This window comes from Cibotium barometz, chromosome 25 (assembly GCF_041138505.1).
Source record: "Cibotium barometz isolate CiBa-2024 chromosome 25, ASM4113850v1, whole genome shotgun sequence".
In the NCBI taxonomy this organism is placed as follows: domain Eukaryota; kingdom Viridiplantae; phylum Streptophyta; class Polypodiopsida; order Cyatheales; family Cibotiaceae; genus Cibotium; species Cibotium barometz.
Window position 1 is genome coordinate 23,549,302 of NC_141070.1, and position 17,211 is coordinate 23,566,512.

Consider the following 17,211-nt stretch of genomic DNA (forward strand, 5'->3'; position numbering starts at 1 on the left):
TCTTCTTCAAAGAAGTAGCCGCCATGCGACCAAAGGAGTCCCATGGGGCTAGCAAGGCTGAAATTTGAAGGCCATAAACTAGCTTGACCTTAGAAAGTTAACTAAATATTAAAAAGTTAAATTTAGGTCAGTCGACACTTTCCCGAGTGGCTCAACTGATCACGACCCATCCTAACCAAGAGGTCGTGGGTTCGAGTCGTGACATCATAAGGTTGTGTATGTGAGTGGTGTAGCTTCTAGCTTGGGGCTTTCGATAAAAAGAGAGTAAAATTTAGAGAAATTTTCAAATAAGAGGCTTCTAGGGTTTTGATGCCCTAGGAAGGCTTCAATTTTCAGCTATAGAGCCTCTAATCCTAACCAACCATCGATTATCTTTCTTTACATTAATCTAACCACCGATTATCCTTCCCTAACCATTTATGATTTACACTAATTCATCAATGATCCTTTCTACGTAGTACAACTCCACACCAATAATCAATGATCCGTCCCTGTCTTTTATCTTGTCAAATACTGGGTTTGCCAACCCATGCGTGCTTTCCTTGCTCATATAATAATCATGTCAAGCTTTGGTACCCTTTTTAAAAAATTTAATTTAATCATACCCTAGGTTTATAATACCGGTCCCTTTCCAAATATTAAAACCTATCCTATGCCTATGTTTTAGTCAACATATTATTTATTATGTTTTGATATTAAATTATTCAAGATTTTTAAATGTGTATGCTTAGATATAATAAATTGTTCTCATTAGCCAATGTGTGCAAGATTGCCCCAATCATACAATATAGTACAAATATACTTTAGAATTTACTTAGGCAGATTAATTATTCGATGAGCAGCCGCCTCGAGCAGAGTCTCATCACATAAATTTTCCTTCTTTTTGTTGTAGGTGGCGATGCATTTAAATCAGCGCTGGTGTCATCTACAACAGTCAATCTACACTTCTATTCCTATCAAGCTTCCCTTTCTTCTGCAGCCAAAATTGTCAAAATGTTGCACTTTCTCTCTTATTCACAGGTTGCGCTTCTTGTCTTCTTATCTAGCTAGCTCTCTCTCTCTCTCTCTCCCTCTCTCTCTCACACCCCCCCCCTCCCCCTCTCTCTCAGAGACCTCCCTCACCTCCGCCCTTGAAGCTCCTGCTGTATTCCTGCTCCACCATGCCAGACACACTCACTTTCCCAACCCTTGGTTCTCCCCCTAGATTTGCCTTCCCAGACCTTCACTATGATCAATCCCTTTACAGTGAGATCTCTAGCACCACCTCCACTCCCTTTGTGAGTGCACCCTCAAGCCCAAGCAGAATGAAAGGCTTCTACTTCAGTGCACCCACAAGCCCAACTTGGGCTCAAAGGACTCTACAAATGCAGGACATTCAAGATGGAGGGAGCCCCAATTGGGCTGAAAGGACACCACAAGTGCAGGAAATGGGCAGCCCAAAATGGGGTCCAAAGACAGTAGAAATGAAGGATAACTGTAGCCCCAATTGGGCTCAAGAACCACTGCAAATGAAGGATGGTGAAAGCCTCAATTGCACTCCAAAATCACTTCAAATGAAGGATGATAGTATCTCCAATTGGGTCCCAAAACCACAGCCAGTGAAGAATGATGCTGCAAGGCATCATAGAAGGCTACAAATAGAGGTTGCCGATGCATCTTACAGTAGGAGGAATTTCTATGCATCTGCAATACCCTTTGCTTGGGAGGAGAAACCAGGGACTCCTAAAGCAAGGGCCAATTGTGAGGCCAGCAATAGTGAAGAAGACTCGAGCTCCATTTTGCTCTCCGGTAGCTCAGAGTTTGAGTTTAGCGCGCGTTTCTCTGAGATGGAAGAACCCCCCATGTCTCCTACACCTATATCATCATCTTCTTTTAAGCAGCATGCTTATGGTAGCCCTGGGCCTAATTATGAGCTTGCTTATGGCAGTAATCATAATGAGGCTGCTTATGGAGAGCAAGAAAGACCTCTCCGACCCCCTCCTCGCCTCGACAATCCCATGATATCTGTGAGGCAGCTTATCAAGGATGAATCAGTTGAGCTCAAGCATAGCTGCAGATCATTAACCTCTCTCTCAGCACCTCAGTCGCCTCGCTCCCCGCGGAAATTCGGCCTCGGGGGGGTTCTATGTGGGATCTCTAACCCTGCAGACAAGGTGTTTGATCCTTTTCTTGCAGCTATGGAGAAGATGGCAAGCGACAGTGATGATTTAGTTATGGAGGAGATGTTAAAGGGTGCCAAGAAGAACACTAGGGCCTCTCATGGGCATCATCGAAGGACTCAATCTGCTTCTCCCTTGAGAATTTTCCACTGGGATGAGCATTCTTCCAAGTCTAATTCAAGCTCAACTGATTCATGTATGGATGGGATTAAGGATGTTAAGCATCCTATTCAAAAGGAGATTAATGCAAAGCGTGGCTCTAGTTCATCAAAGGGTTCAAAGAGGTGGAGTTTCAAGGGGTTTTTGCACAGAAGAAGCACCAATAATCCACCTGCAGAAGCTGGCAGATGTAGCAACACAACTAGCCTGAGAAGCTCGGGGCGCTCTAGCTGCAGCAGCTCTATGGGAGAATCAAATGATGTTAATATGGATGATAATGCAAAGGTAAGAGGTGCTCACATGGATGGTAATGCAAAGGGTAGAGGTGTGAGCATGGATGATAATGCAAAGGTTAGGGGTGTTAATTCACCTGTTTCTAGCTCTAATTTGCCATCATTGCCATCAACACCATCATCATCCTCATCCTCATCCTCATCCTCATCAGGCAACAGCAGCAGAGGAAAGCTTAGTGCCCACAAAGCAACTAAGGGCCCTTATGCAGTCCATTACACCATGCAGAGAGCCCACACAGAAGAGCTCAGAAAGAGGACCCTTCTTCCATACAAACAGGGCTTGCTTGGCTGTTTGGGCTTCTCCTCCAAAAGCTACAAGGCCATCACAACCCTCTCCAAGCCATTGCAGTCTGTCTCTCGATAAATTAAATTGCTATCCTATGGTCAATGAAGCCCTTAATCCTATCATTTTGTATGCAGTTTGATTCGATTCTCATAAATTGCCAGTTCTAATGCAGCGATTCTCTTAGCTTTTCCATTAAGACGTTAATTACAGGTTAATCAGGTTTGAAAGGCCAGTTTATCTGTTAATTGTAAAGAGGTTCGAAGATTTGTGCATAGATTTTTGCCCTTGTACCGTTGCAATTGCATGTTCTCGAATTATATATATAATATATTCTGGAATATATATATATATATATATATATATATATATATATATATATATATTGGGGATGTTTTGTTAAGATCTGTGCATGATTAATCGAAAAATGGGCACATAAATAAACTCTTTTCTTATTTATGATTTTTAATTCTTCTACCCCCCCTAGGTTGCCTGGTTTATTGGGTGCTTCCAAAAATCCCTTGTACATCATGCACACACTTTGTGCTTTACAACTGCATGGCACTTTGAGGTGTTTTTTTTTAATAAAAGTTTTAAAAAGGGAAAAAAACATCGGGGGAGAGTTACTTTAGTATCTAGTGTGTGTGAATAGTGTACTTTAAAATTTCTAGCCAAGCCAAAAAAATGAAAAAATTTAGAGTGCACTTTTCACCTTACATGAACCCTTCTCCATAAATTGAAACATTTACTTCATGTCATAACTATTTCCGAAAAATCCTAAGGTGGCAGCTTTCTTTCTCCCATAACTTAAAGCTGATTAAATTAAATCGCCCTTGGGATGAAGTGAACCCACCTTACCTTGGGATGAAGTGAACCCAACTTCTCTCGAACCCTCATAGAGAGATTAATTATGTGCCTCACACTTTTAAATGAAAGCTTTGTGAAAATTAACCTAACTGTCGTTATGTCATACCACTTAAACATGCAAATTTTACTATTATAAAAGTTGAAAATTTTAATTTGAGAGACCATTTCTTTATTTGTAGGACGTTTGCAACTCTCCAAAAAACCTTATTGCCCTACAACTCTATGCCAAAAGTGACCTAAGGAAAAATCAAACAAATGTTGGGGTAAATGGGCTAGCATTGTGGCACTTTTTTGTCTTTTTTTTTTTGCTTAAAAATCCTTTCGAAAAGTTAATGAATCTATGTTTTTTTCACATCTTAAAAGATAGCCCGAATTATGAGATTTGAAGGTTGATAAGTATTTGAAGTAATTTTCATGCAGTTCAAAGATTAAGCGCACAAGTGAGCTAGAAAGCTCGCATTCAGAAACTAGTATTATGCCCATTATCAACAAATCAAATTTTGACACAATAAGAATTCTAAAAAAAGTGCTCTTTTATTGGGATATAGGAATATGAGGGTTTTCAAACCCACCTCCTTATTGGCCCCTTTCCCTGCAGCCTCCTCCTATAAGGTGTTGTAGGTTTTACTAAAAATGCTCTAAACTAGTGGACTTGTGCTCTTTCTTTTTGGCTAAGACATTTTACTCACACCGCCTTCTCTTACTAAGGTTGTGAAAACCTACCCCCTCTTAAGTTTTGAATCACTCTCATGCCATCTTTTCCATGCTCCAATAGACAAGAACACCTCTCAGAGTTATAAATTTCATTTTCATGTACAATGGTCCACAACCATGGCCATGTTTGCATTGAGCAATTCTCACATTCTTGTTATAAATGTCAATCACTAAAAGAGACTCACTTACATTGTTTACGAGTTGGCATGCCATCTAGCAAGTCTAGAGAAGGATGTCCAAACTCGAATCGGCAATGGGTTTGAAATTCATTTCTTGAAACCTTCAACCATGTAGAATTGTTGGGAGTTTTTTTTCATATGGAAGTGTCAACATGTCTTTCATACAAGGTGAACTGATTTGGGTTTTCCGGTTTACTGTCATCCGGTATTGATGGCTTGTTAGTCCCCATATATACGAAGATGGAAAGAGTAGTTGTTAGGACATGTTTTCATATACATAGATGTAGAGTAGCCGTTAGAACACAAAGTCTTTATGTGCACTTCTTGACTTGCCTTGCAACGCAAGGAAGCCTTTATTGAGAGTGTTTTTGTGCTTATACGAGTCAAAGAGGAAGTTTGAAGTACTATTTGAAACCAGTGTAGAGGAGGGGAAGTGAAGGTCCTCTATAGTTCTCTCTCTCTCTCTCTCTCTCTCTCTCTCTCTCTCTCTCTCTCTCTCTCTCTAAGTACCTGAGTGATTTTTTCACTTGTTTTTCGTTACCTTTTACCACATGTCTTCTATAAGAATTTATTCACTAAAAAAGAAGCATAATATATTGTGGTTTTGGTCGAAAGTTATAAACAATCTATGGTTAATCTTTAAGCCAAAAAAAAAAAGCAACTCACTTTCCACATATATAAGACAATAATTGAAACAAAATTGCACCTTAGATGTGAGTTAAAATCTTGATAAAAATTAGTGATACATTTTTTATTATCTTCATGATTTCTGTGCTTAGTTTTGTTTATATTCTTCATTTATTGTATGTGTCATGTTTACATCCTTGTTATATTAAAAGCTTTTTAGCAAGACTAAGTTCGTTCACACACAATGGGGGTTTACATTTGTGGATCCTTGTACTATTATTAATCTCCAAATATATACATGTAGGCTTGCATCTCTCTCTCTCTCTCTCTCTCTCTCTCTCTCTCTCTCTCTCTCTCTCTCTCTCTCTCTCTCTCTCTCTCTCTCTCTCTCTCTCTCTATGTCTATGTGTGTGTGTGTGTGAAGCAAAATCATCACATGATAGTACTTTCAAAATTTTAAAAAATTTATTGAGACTACATGAGTATTACATTGTCATTATGTGAAGATCCAAGAATATAATACATAGTCCATTTCAATCTTTATATCATACATACGCGTGTGTATAATCAAATTGATAATTTTTCAAAATGATTTGAACAATGTTTCACCCAAGGGTAGCACCTCACCTACTTGCATCCATTAATGGATAAGCACTAAAATAAATTGTTGGGTGTGCAAACTTTTAGAATGATTTGAACAACTTCACCCAAGAAGACCATATTAGGGAGTTTGGAAAAATCCTTATTCCCATTTTTTAAGATAAAAAATGGGGAGCATAGTAAACCCTTTTAAGATTTTGTCAAAATCCCCTCACATTCTCCGACAACTTTGGAATTGGAATGCTGAAGATACACCAAAAAGTAGATTGAAAACTAAACTCCCAAAATAATGGGATTTTCCCAAACTCCCTAAAAAACATCAAAAATTTGTTCTTCACATACATGCAACCAAGTAATCATTCTAAAGTACACTACGTGAGCTTCTCCTCAACCATAAGACACATCCAATTGAGAACATCTGTTATGGTTTAAGGGACCTCCAATGTATCGCTAAAATTATGCATACCCATTCGAGGGCATGCTCCATAACTTTTTTTTGGTTTGTTAAAAACGTAAATGGATTGAAAAAATGGAATCCACACTAGTGGGACTAGTGCATGGTGGTCTTAAAACACTGATAGTTGGTGATATCGGTATCTTGATTCACCTTGGAATGGAAGAAATTATTGTTGGTCATGTATCCATGTCCATGTGATTTTGTTGTAAGATAAAACAATTTGAACCATAAGAAGTTGTTGGGCATGGAGGCTTCAAAAGTGCATTGTGGTTGTTATCCATGACCATGTGATTTTGTTGTACAATAAACCAATTTAAACCATAATAAATTATCCATGTCCATGTGATTTTGTTGTAAGATAAACAAATTTAAACCATAATCAATTGTTGGGCATGGAGGCTTTAAAAGTGCATCGTGGTTGTTATCCATGTCCATGTGATTTTGTTGTAAGATAAACCAATTAGACAATATCGATGGTGGTAAGATAGAATAATGAACACAATGCTTGGCATTTATATCATTATGGACATCATTTGGTATGTTCCTATGGATCCATTTTTGAAAAGTTAGTGTTTCCATACATGTCCATGATTCTTTATTACGATCTCATGGATGTAGGGCCCGTATGTATATATTTGGGAGCATTCAAGTGATAATCATACATAGTTTGGGAGCATTCAAGTGACAATCATACATTTGGATGTAGGGCCCGTATGTATATATTTGGGAGCATTCAAGTGATAATCATACATAGTTTTGATATGTAACCTTCATGATGTAAGGATGAAATTCTAAATTAGTAACCTAAGAATCAATGGATCTACTTAGTATAAAGTGTAATGAGTCATTTTTACAAACAAGAAGCCAAAATTGTATGTGTATATTTAAGTGAATATTTGGCATGATCCAAGACATAAAGGTTTATGCTTTGTGATCATTATGCACACAAACGTCAATTTCTTGAGCATTTTTAGCCACTAATTACATGCTTATTATTTCAAGGAAAAAGTGCTTTGATGACATCTATCACTAGAACATGAAGCCTATAAATAAGTTTACTTGTTATCCATTGCTGTTGGTGACACCACCTGAATTTCTTCCAAGCTCGCTAGAGGTTTTTGCTGATGCGCCTTATAGTTCTTGAAGTGTTGTGCAAGAAGGGGGCCCACTCATTACATGGAGTAGACAACATGAGTGTTGGTCACCATCCTAGATCTCATATGGGAGAAGCTCACCATGGATTCTTGAGACATATGCATCAAGGTAATGTATATTCATGAAAGATATCAAAATGATACCTTACAACTATGAGCCATCGACTTATATACCTTGGCCCATTTCACACCCAAATTATTATGTCCATGCCCATAAGCCTAGGCCCCAAGCCCAACATATGAACATGCCCATGGACCCATGGCCACCTCCACATTACAAACCATCCCCACCCAAATATGTTTCATCCTCGAAACATTCTTTGACTTCATTGGTATGAGGATGTCCACTATATATATGTGGATGCACCATGTAGCAAAACTGTCCCAAAACCATCCAAGAGAGCATAGCCATGCTTAAGAGCTTCATAATCCCGTGTAATGCTCTCCGAACAACCACCAAAACATTGCATCATACAATACACACTCCCCATGAAGTGCATATATCAATAACATCCCAATTGAGCAAGCATCATAGTAGCCTCCAAACAGTGAATCTCAGAAAATTACAGCAAGCATATTCACTGTTACATGGCTTAATTCTCTCCCTTAGATGAATTCAACAAGTGCTCATAACCATCCAGTATGTGGGAGGGCTACCATGTAGCTTCATCTTGAGGTAATCCCTTCCATTTAACACGGTATTTGTGCAAAGAGAGCGATTGCGAAGTACCCTTTCCCTTATGCCCAACACTCTCTTGGAAATATACTCCACTATACCATCCTCATTCATAGGAGGTAGCTCATCCAAGACTTGCACTTCCGGCCCAACATATGTCTTCAAATGAGACACATAAAACACATTATGAATTCTTGTGGTAGATGGAAGTAGAAATTGATAAGCTACTTCACCAACTCTTCTGACCCCCTTGTATGGACCATAGAAATGGTGTGCAAGCTTTGTATTAGTGTTGCCCTTGAGAGAACCATAACATGTCTTGGGAATCCTCAAGAATACATAATCCCCCTCCGTGAATTCCAATGGTCTTTGATGTGCATCTTCATAATGCTTTATCTTCTCTTGAGACTTCTTGATAGTCTCTTTGCATGTTTGCAAAAGAGCTTCCATTCTTTCCACTTAATTTCCTTGCATTGGGATTCACATTGTCATTTTTGAATGCTACAATTGGCACATGTACCGTGTACTGAAACATAGCCTCAAAAGGCAACATTCCAATGCTCACATGGTAAGTGCTATTGTGGGCACAACATTCCAAACTCATTCATGTGATCCTCCCTTATGAACTTGCTCTTGGTAGTACCATTAATGAGAGGCTTCCCATCAACACTTGTAGGCTTTTCAGGAGCATGAGAAGTATTGCCAAATATGTAATTTGATTTTCCTCCACTTCCATACACCGTAGAAAACTTGGGCTCAAAAGAAGTGGGTTTGGCATCCTTCAAAGACTTCCCATAATTAGTAGGAGCTGAATCATTACGAAAACTCCCTCGATTTAACCATGCATTTGAATACTTTTCTTCATAGATCTCCGCCAAAAGCATGGCTTCTTTGAGAGTGGTTGACCTTTGTGCCTTGACATCTACACCGATATTGGTCCTTAAACCCTTGATGTACTTGGCCTTCTTAAATTCTTCACTAAACCCATGCACATGTAGTATGGACTTCATGAATTTGTGGGTATAGTCTTTGACACTACTTTGCCTTTATTGCAAGTCATCCCACTTGAACATAAGCTTGTCTTGATGAAATTGGGCGATTAAAGTGTCTCTCATTTCATCCTTTGAAAGCATTCCACAAAGTAACTTCATAAGCTTGAGATTGTAAATGCCTCCACCAAGCATGTGCATACCCTTCTAATTGCAACGTTGCAAAGTAAACCATAAACTTCTCACTTCTAGGGTTCATTTCAAAGTAGAAGTTCATCTTGTTGAGCCAGTCTTCAAAGTCTTCATTGGAAGTATTCTCTCTATTGAACTTTGGTAACACTATTTTGTCTTTGACATCTTTGAACTCATCATGTCTTCTTGCATGCCCATGATCAAAATTCCCTTGCCAATCATCATGCAAATCATCTTGCATGTGTCAATCATCATCATGCAACTCTTCCCCCCTGCATCCTTGGAGCTCTTCCAACAAAATTGGAAACCGAGTGTTGAGTAGAGCCATGTGCCAATCCTCTTCCTCTTGTAGAAGTATGAGAAGCGAAGCCACGAGATTACTACATATCATGGTGCATATTCCCTTGAGAAGAAGAAGGAACATTCCCATCTCTAATGTTGACTCATTTTGTAGGTCTTGGCATCCCATCACCAAAAGAGAAGTGTTGTTGCATTCCATTACTAGCAATTTGATCCATATGAGAACCTTGCAGCAAAGGTGTATTTTCATGATTATGCATCCTCGCATCTTGGTAAGGTGGATAGCCACCACCATTCCTTGAATCACTTCTCAACAAAGCCATCTCATTTTTGAAAGTGTTGATAAGTTGATTTTGCAAGTTGATGAGTTGGTCTTGAAATTTAGATTGCTTATCATTGAAGCTATCCAACATTGATCTCATCATGCACAACATCTCATACATGTCATTAGAGACGGGTGATACTTCTTTGGTCTTAGAAGGTTCTATCCTTGCATCACCATGTTTGCATAGGTAACCTCCTTACAAGCATTCTTGCATTTGCGATCTTCAAGAACTTTGTCACACACCAAACCTTGTACTGGAATTCTCTCAACATGTGCATTATTCCCAATGTCAAATGTACCATCAATGTCTTCCACAAGTGCCCGTGATTAGGTTCCAACATCTCTTGAGTCTCATCCACAATCTTGTGCGGTCTTCTCCTTAGCAGCATAGCTGCAAATTTTGGATTGAATGGATGAAAGGACGAACAAGATTAGAATTGAGTGCTCAAGCACTCTATGTATAGCTAATTGTATCTCCCCCGGCTGGTATTTGGGGGCAACACAACGGGAGATGGGAGCCTGGTGGGGGGTTTGCAGTGCCGTGCTTGTGGTGGTCGCCTAATGAGGCAAACCTCTATTTTAGCGTTTATGAAGTATTGCTGAAAATGAAAAGATGACTACTATAAGATGACCAAAACTTGACCAATTTTGATGATCCATAGCTTGTTGGAACGATCTTAGCATGTACTATCATCCCCCCAAAGAGTTTGACTAAAGTCAAAGTGGAAGGTAACTCTATTTTGACTTTTGTCAAAAAGTCAACTATCATTTTGACCTAGCAAATGAAATAGAAATTAGAGAGTTAAGGGCTTGATTGGTAGGTCTAATGAAGTACTAACAAGAAATGTAAAGATCCATGCAATATAGTCTAGGGTTGACTGAATTAGGGTTGTTGAAATCAAGATCTTTAAAGCTTGATGCAAAGTACTTGTGGAGTATTACAAGAGGGTGCAAAGACCTAGGCAAGACCTAAAAACCGCTATGACTGAATTTAGGGTATGTAGGGGAATTTTTAAACCATTGATTTTGACCGAAACTCAATCCAAAATGTGATCACAAATGATGCCCAAACATAGGCATATGCAATCTTTTCCCCTCCTTGCTCATGCCATTGCCTTGCTCCAATTGCAATTACCACAAAATGATTGTCAATGCCACTTTGCTTGTGTCACTACTTTTTGCAAATACAATTATCCACAAGATGATTGTCGATGTAGCACGTTGAAGCTTGCCGACTCCTGGCCAAGCTCTTCCAACCCCTTAGATCTCATATGGGATAAGCTCACCATGGTTTCTTGGGCCATAGGCATCAAGGATATTCATGAAAGATATCAAAAGGGTACCTTACAACTATGAGCCATTGACTTATATACCTTGGCCCATTTCACACCCAAATTACTATTTCCATTCCCATAAGCCTAGGCCCCCAAGCCCCCAACATATGAACATGCCCATGGACCCATGGCCACCACCACAATACATGTCGGTGGCGGCCGGAGCTCTCAAAGCACAAAGGGTATTGTGTCCTTTCATTATGAGAAAATACCTTATATACAATTGGCCCTTATTCACACTTGGGTGCCCAAAACTTACTAACTAGGCCTTGGGTCGACAATGTCTCATAATGTACAACCTTTATAGTGCCTTTACATGACACTTATTAACGTTCTCAATTGAGGATCATGGTGTTAATCCAAATAGGATTAACATTTCCCCTTTCCTGAAGTAGCTTCTATCCTCACATAACCTGTTATACCGAGGTCTGAAGACCTGGTCACCGAATTCGTGTGGCGATAGAAATTACGGCGAGACTGAAGTTTTCTGAGTGTGCGTCGAAATGCCGAATGGGACTTCTAGAACCCGGTGTTGATCATGTCTTCAAATGTTATGTGCATATAACCTAGAAGACATCTTAGACGATGGTAATATAGCATTATACCTTTGTCTGATGGTCCTTGGTTCATGTCGAACTGTAGATGCTGAGCTTCATAGCCATCATAAGGTTCTCTAGGTTGGTCTAGCAGAACCACTAATAACTTCATGAACTGACACTGGCTACAATTGCAAGATTTGGTATTTTTTGCCAAGCTCTGATCCAATTAAGCAGTTGTTCTTTGTGCTTGAATACTGGAAAATGTTGCTGGGTTAAATATTGGAAAATTGTAGTAGATATGAGAATCCCTTTCTTTTGCAGCTTGAAACTCCAGTGGTGTCCACCTCCTCTTGATAGGCATGTAGAGTGGATCCACTCTTAATGTTGGCAGCGCACTCATGTAAATGCTACTGTATTCAGTTACTGTTAAAAATTCCTTTCTCCATGAAGGTTGCACTCCAAAATCCTGCAGCTGTGGTGCCTCTTCATTTGTGTGGATGGTGGTGTATCCACCTTTGGTGTGCATTGGTGGATGTTTCCTCCTCCATCCTCAAGAATCTCATAATGAATGTGCTTCGACATTCAAGGAATTCCTTTGCATGTTCTACGACATCAAAGATGTTTTCTCTTGTGGTTAGAAACCACATGGACTTTAATTCAACAAATTTGTAAAATTGTTACAAGTATTTAGCAAATTGTTCTATAATGTGGTAAAGTTCAATTGACCTTACACATAGTTTATGGAAAGCTACACTTTCCTCTTTCCAAAAGTTCTTACGCTCTTCCAAGAAAAGTTTACACATCCTGGAATGAAGATGATTTCCACATACATAGCATCTATGTGATGTATAGTGTCTACACACTACTAAAAAATCAAGACTAACATGCACCAATGAGAGTACCACTCTTAGCCCATGAGTAGATACATGCCTATCCACATGTTTACTCTTAAAACCACTTTGGTTGCTTGGAAATACATATATATGTCTCTATGGCCAACCATGTCTCTATGGACATGTTTATGGGCTATCTATGGTCACATCCAAAACCTAATAGCACCATCCAGACACACCTCTACAAGTGTGATCTCACTGGACACCTCTACTATGTGAAACAATATTGTAAACCATTTCAATTATGGGAAATGATTTACTATAAAGAAATAAATTAGAAATTGTTTATCACTTACCCAGTTTTTTGTATATACATATGCTACGTCAATACCAATATGAAGTCTACCATATAACAAATCTTTGAGACTGCTTCAACATGAATAATACAACATCCAATTTGTGTTCAATACCAATATGAAGTCTACCATATAACAAATCTTGGTTGCCTCCCCATGACAGTGGCAAAGCACTACCTACACGTATAGGTGGCAATATACTACCCAATTGTAATCGATGACAACAAAAATTAATGAGTCCTTGTACACACTTCATAAACATCTTACAAAACGCAAGTGTGTCTGATTATTATTTTTCCTAGCGGCGTAAAGAGGAACAACATCCACTTTACCCTGTCTATCAAAACACTAAATCTTTCCCTCGATTTAGTTAACTCCATACTTCTCTAATAGTAACTTTGTACTCATGAATATACCCTTCTCAAGTTGGGATACTTCTCTAACAATAACTTTGTACCCATGAATATACCCTTCTCAAGTTGGGATATTTACAGAGCCATCTTTAACAAGACGCTCGAGCCACTTACTATACGAAGTGCTCATCTAGATTGACTCAAAACCTTTGGCACTACGGCACAAAGTATAGGACATTCCAGCACCAAATTATTGTTGATCCAATATCTAATCAACAACTATGCCAATCTCTGAACTCTACGGTTCAGTATCTAACTATGAGTCCCACTAGGCAGTGATAGAGCCCTTAGACTCAGCTTTAGTGTGAATACAAATAGCAAAGTTCTTTAAGAGCTTGCCCCGCAAATATTTTGTGGATCCACCTCATGGCCAACTACCATGCCTGAGCATAGCCTGAAAACACTTCCACGCCTACCCAAAATACACACTAAACACTCTTGGCAATTTGGCCAAACCAAATTAACAAGTTTAGGGCTTTATCTAGAATAACAAGCACCTAAGGTTTGTGACTTTCCATAAAATTTGAGCTCCGAATTAGCTTCAAACCTTGTGTTTACTTCTGAACCACCATGTTCAGTCCTAAACTCGCCAAATATGCTAGAATACTCCGCTAAGCTCTCAGGCTTAGAATTCTTTCTAACAAACGGTCATGGTTTATAAAACTATGTTGGATCCAATGACAATAAGTAACCATGCTCATCTAGAGTGAATTACTTCTCACTTTAACCAGGTAGTAACCCCATCACATACTAGTAATGATCCATTCATTTCCCAATGCCTTGGATTTGGTAGGTTCTATAAGGACATTAACTTTTCAACACTAAATAGCCCAAGTAAAATAAAATTTTACTTTCCTTTCATGAACGTCATTTCATACTTCCATGATTTGTATTGTAGCAACCAAACATGCATTCAAAAATGAACACGAGTGTTGGATATCAATGAGATTACACTCCTTGAATGTTGTAGGGCATCCCCCACATATCAAAACCATCCAACAATACTAGTCTCCTTGCTCACCAATGGTTCTATATAGCACTCACAAACTAGAAACTACTCTGTCACCACACTAGTATTTAATCATGGCTATGGTACACAGCTTCTCCAAACTCTATCGTTGGATTTCTTCCCTAGAAAAGGCTATAATTGAGTCTCAAACTCAATGTTGTCCAAACACTTGATCACTACGAAACAAGCGTACAAGCAATCAACCAACCATGACCTTCATGAACATTTTATGTCCCATACCATCAAATGAGCATGAAGCTCACCCTGACACACAAGTAGACTTTTTTTTCTCCTTTTGAGAAACAAAATCTCAAGCATATGGATGACACCCATGGGTGTTTGCACTAGACGAACCATGCACAGTCTATTCCAAAGTTCAACATGCTATGATTTGAAGAACTATATCAAGTTCCATAGCCTCAAATCCTCAATTTAGAGTATTTGTCAAACCAATCTGATAAGGTCTCAATGTCCCATTACATCAACTGGTAATTAAGCCCATCTATGAAGATCTTAAAGACTAGCCACACAATGTAGCTTTCGAACAAAAGCTCTCCAAGGTACTCCCATGCTATCGGGACGAAAGGAGCAATGACATACTCCAAAGGTGGGTAAAGTATCTCCGTACTCTATTACAAGTCACGTCAAACAACTAGACAATGAACATCATCAACACCCAAGTTTTGGTAAACTCTGAATTGAAAGATCACTATGGACCTCACCCTAAGATCACTACAAATCTTGGAACAATTGATCTCTACGGACCATGTACGAGCGCTTGCATCTGTGTGGACTAAGCATAATGTCCACGCTTACCCAAAATAAGATATCTAACAAGCACAAGACCACTACGAGCACCAAGGTTTATGGTAGCTACTATGGCCATAAATCCAATCCGAGCGTGTGCACATGTGTTTAGTAGCACTGCGGCTACCCACAAAGTTATGAGCAAACATGTATTTGCAAGCATGTGCATCCATATATAATTGGCAATTAGATTTTACAAGCAAGCAAGCAATTAGATTTTACAAGCAAGCAAATGACTCGTGCATTCTCACGTAGTCATTTCCTAAATATACACATTTGTTTGGTCATAGTTCGTACGATGAATGCACCAATTTTATGGCAACTTCCGCCATGAATGAAAATTATTTTTTTGGCTATGCGAGACCGCTTCCCATAGATAATGCCATGTGTGACTACGTACACTTGGATCCAAAAATGTCAAATTAGGCTCCCTCGTATCATGCCAAATACTCTTAGTCAACACACGAGACCATGTCGTTAGTTTTCAATAGTTGTGGCACCTGCAAAATATTCACACACACACACACACACACACACACACACACACACACACACATTTAAAGCATGCAAGGTTTGGTTTCTTTTTGTGGGAACCTCCCCTAAACATTTCTTACCAAGGTTCTAAAACCTCAACTCTATCGTGTGGTGCTCTCGTGCGGCAGCTGTGCTAGGGAGAATGGCTCAGATCCCTTGAGAGAAACAATTAGACTGTAGACTAGCACAGAACAAGACCTTCTTTCCCTCTTCACACACCTCGCCCTATTCGTTTTGTAGCGTGCTTGGTGCCTACTCCAAAAATTGGGATACGGTGCTTGTATTCTGTAATAAAAGGCAAAAGAATGGTTTGCTCTGTGCTCAATCCGCACCTTCCATCCACAAACAGAGGTGCGACCCTACAATGATTTTATCTCTTCTCTATTGAGGTTTCTCTACACAGAAACCATTGCTGCACAGAAAAATAAGAGGGAGAACCATTGAAAATTTATCTCTTTACAGATCCGATCACGCGCGGAGAAGTGACAGAGAGGCTCGACAAATTGACAGAGAGGCTCGACAAATTGAAACGCGACTATGATACCAATGTTATGTCACCATAGTCGCCGCCATAGCCAAGGAGGGCTCCAAGCTGTAGTCACCACCACCCAACTATAGAGGAATGTTATGTCACCATAGTCGCCGCCATAGCCAAGGAGGGCTCCAAGCTGTAGTCACCACCACCCAACTATAGAGGAATGTTATGTCACCATAGCCAAGGAGGGCTCCAAGCTGTAGTCACCACCACCCAACTATAGAGGAATGCTATGTCACCATAGTCGCCGCCATAGCCAAGGAGGGCTCCAAGCTGTAGTCACCACCACCCAACTATAGAGGAATGTGGATAAGTATCCACATTGCCAGCTTATATAGTGGCCTACCTATCCACACTCTGCCCACAGTCCTCCAACTTGGGCGCCTCACCCCCCCTGAACCCCGAATACACTTGCCACACGCACTCCAGCTCTGCCGCCACTAGCGGGCGACTCACGCATGCCATTTTATAGGCTACGTGACATGAGCACACATTAGATGCAAAGCTGCAACCACCTTTGCTATCCCCTCTTGTGGATGAGCCCACATTGGATGTCAAAGTGGAAGATGTGCTAAAGCCGACATGTGAAACAAAGCAGCCAAAGGGGCTAGTATCCAATGCCAAGGAATCTGTTATTGCAAAAAGGGACGAGGAGAGTCAAGTTGAAGGCAAAGAGGAAAAGGACAATAAAGATTCAACTGCGAAAGACAAACCTCAAAAATTTGTGGCACCAGATTGAGCAAGAAAATGTGGAGGAGCTAAAAGGTGAAACGATGAAAGAAGAGAAGGATGAGGCAAGAAAGAATTTAGACCCAGTTGTGGAGGAAGCAACAAAGAAGCACGAGGGACCTTAAATTTTGTTTGAGGAGCCTGCAAC

General features: G+C 39.8%; 1 protein-coding gene across 1 annotated transcript; it reads left to right on the top strand.

Annotated features, from left to right (window-relative positions):
• The first annotated feature begins 934 nt into the window (after positions 1-934).
• Positions 935-3,184, top strand: LOC147624366 (uncharacterized). The gene has a single exon (XM_086819351.1). The coding sequence runs from the start codon at positions 1,161-1,163 to the stop codon at positions 2,973-2,975; it is 1,815 nt and encodes a 604-aa protein (XP_086675477.1). The 5' UTR covers positions 935-1,160; the 3' UTR covers positions 2,976-3,184.
• Positions 3,185-17,211: the final 14,027 nt, after the last annotated feature.

What these genes read in the sequence shown, in the direction of transcription:
- LOC147624366 (XM_086819351.1), top strand. Translation starts at nt 1,161, where the DNA reads ATGCCAGACACACTCACTTTCCCAACCCTTGGTTCTCCCCCTAGATTT.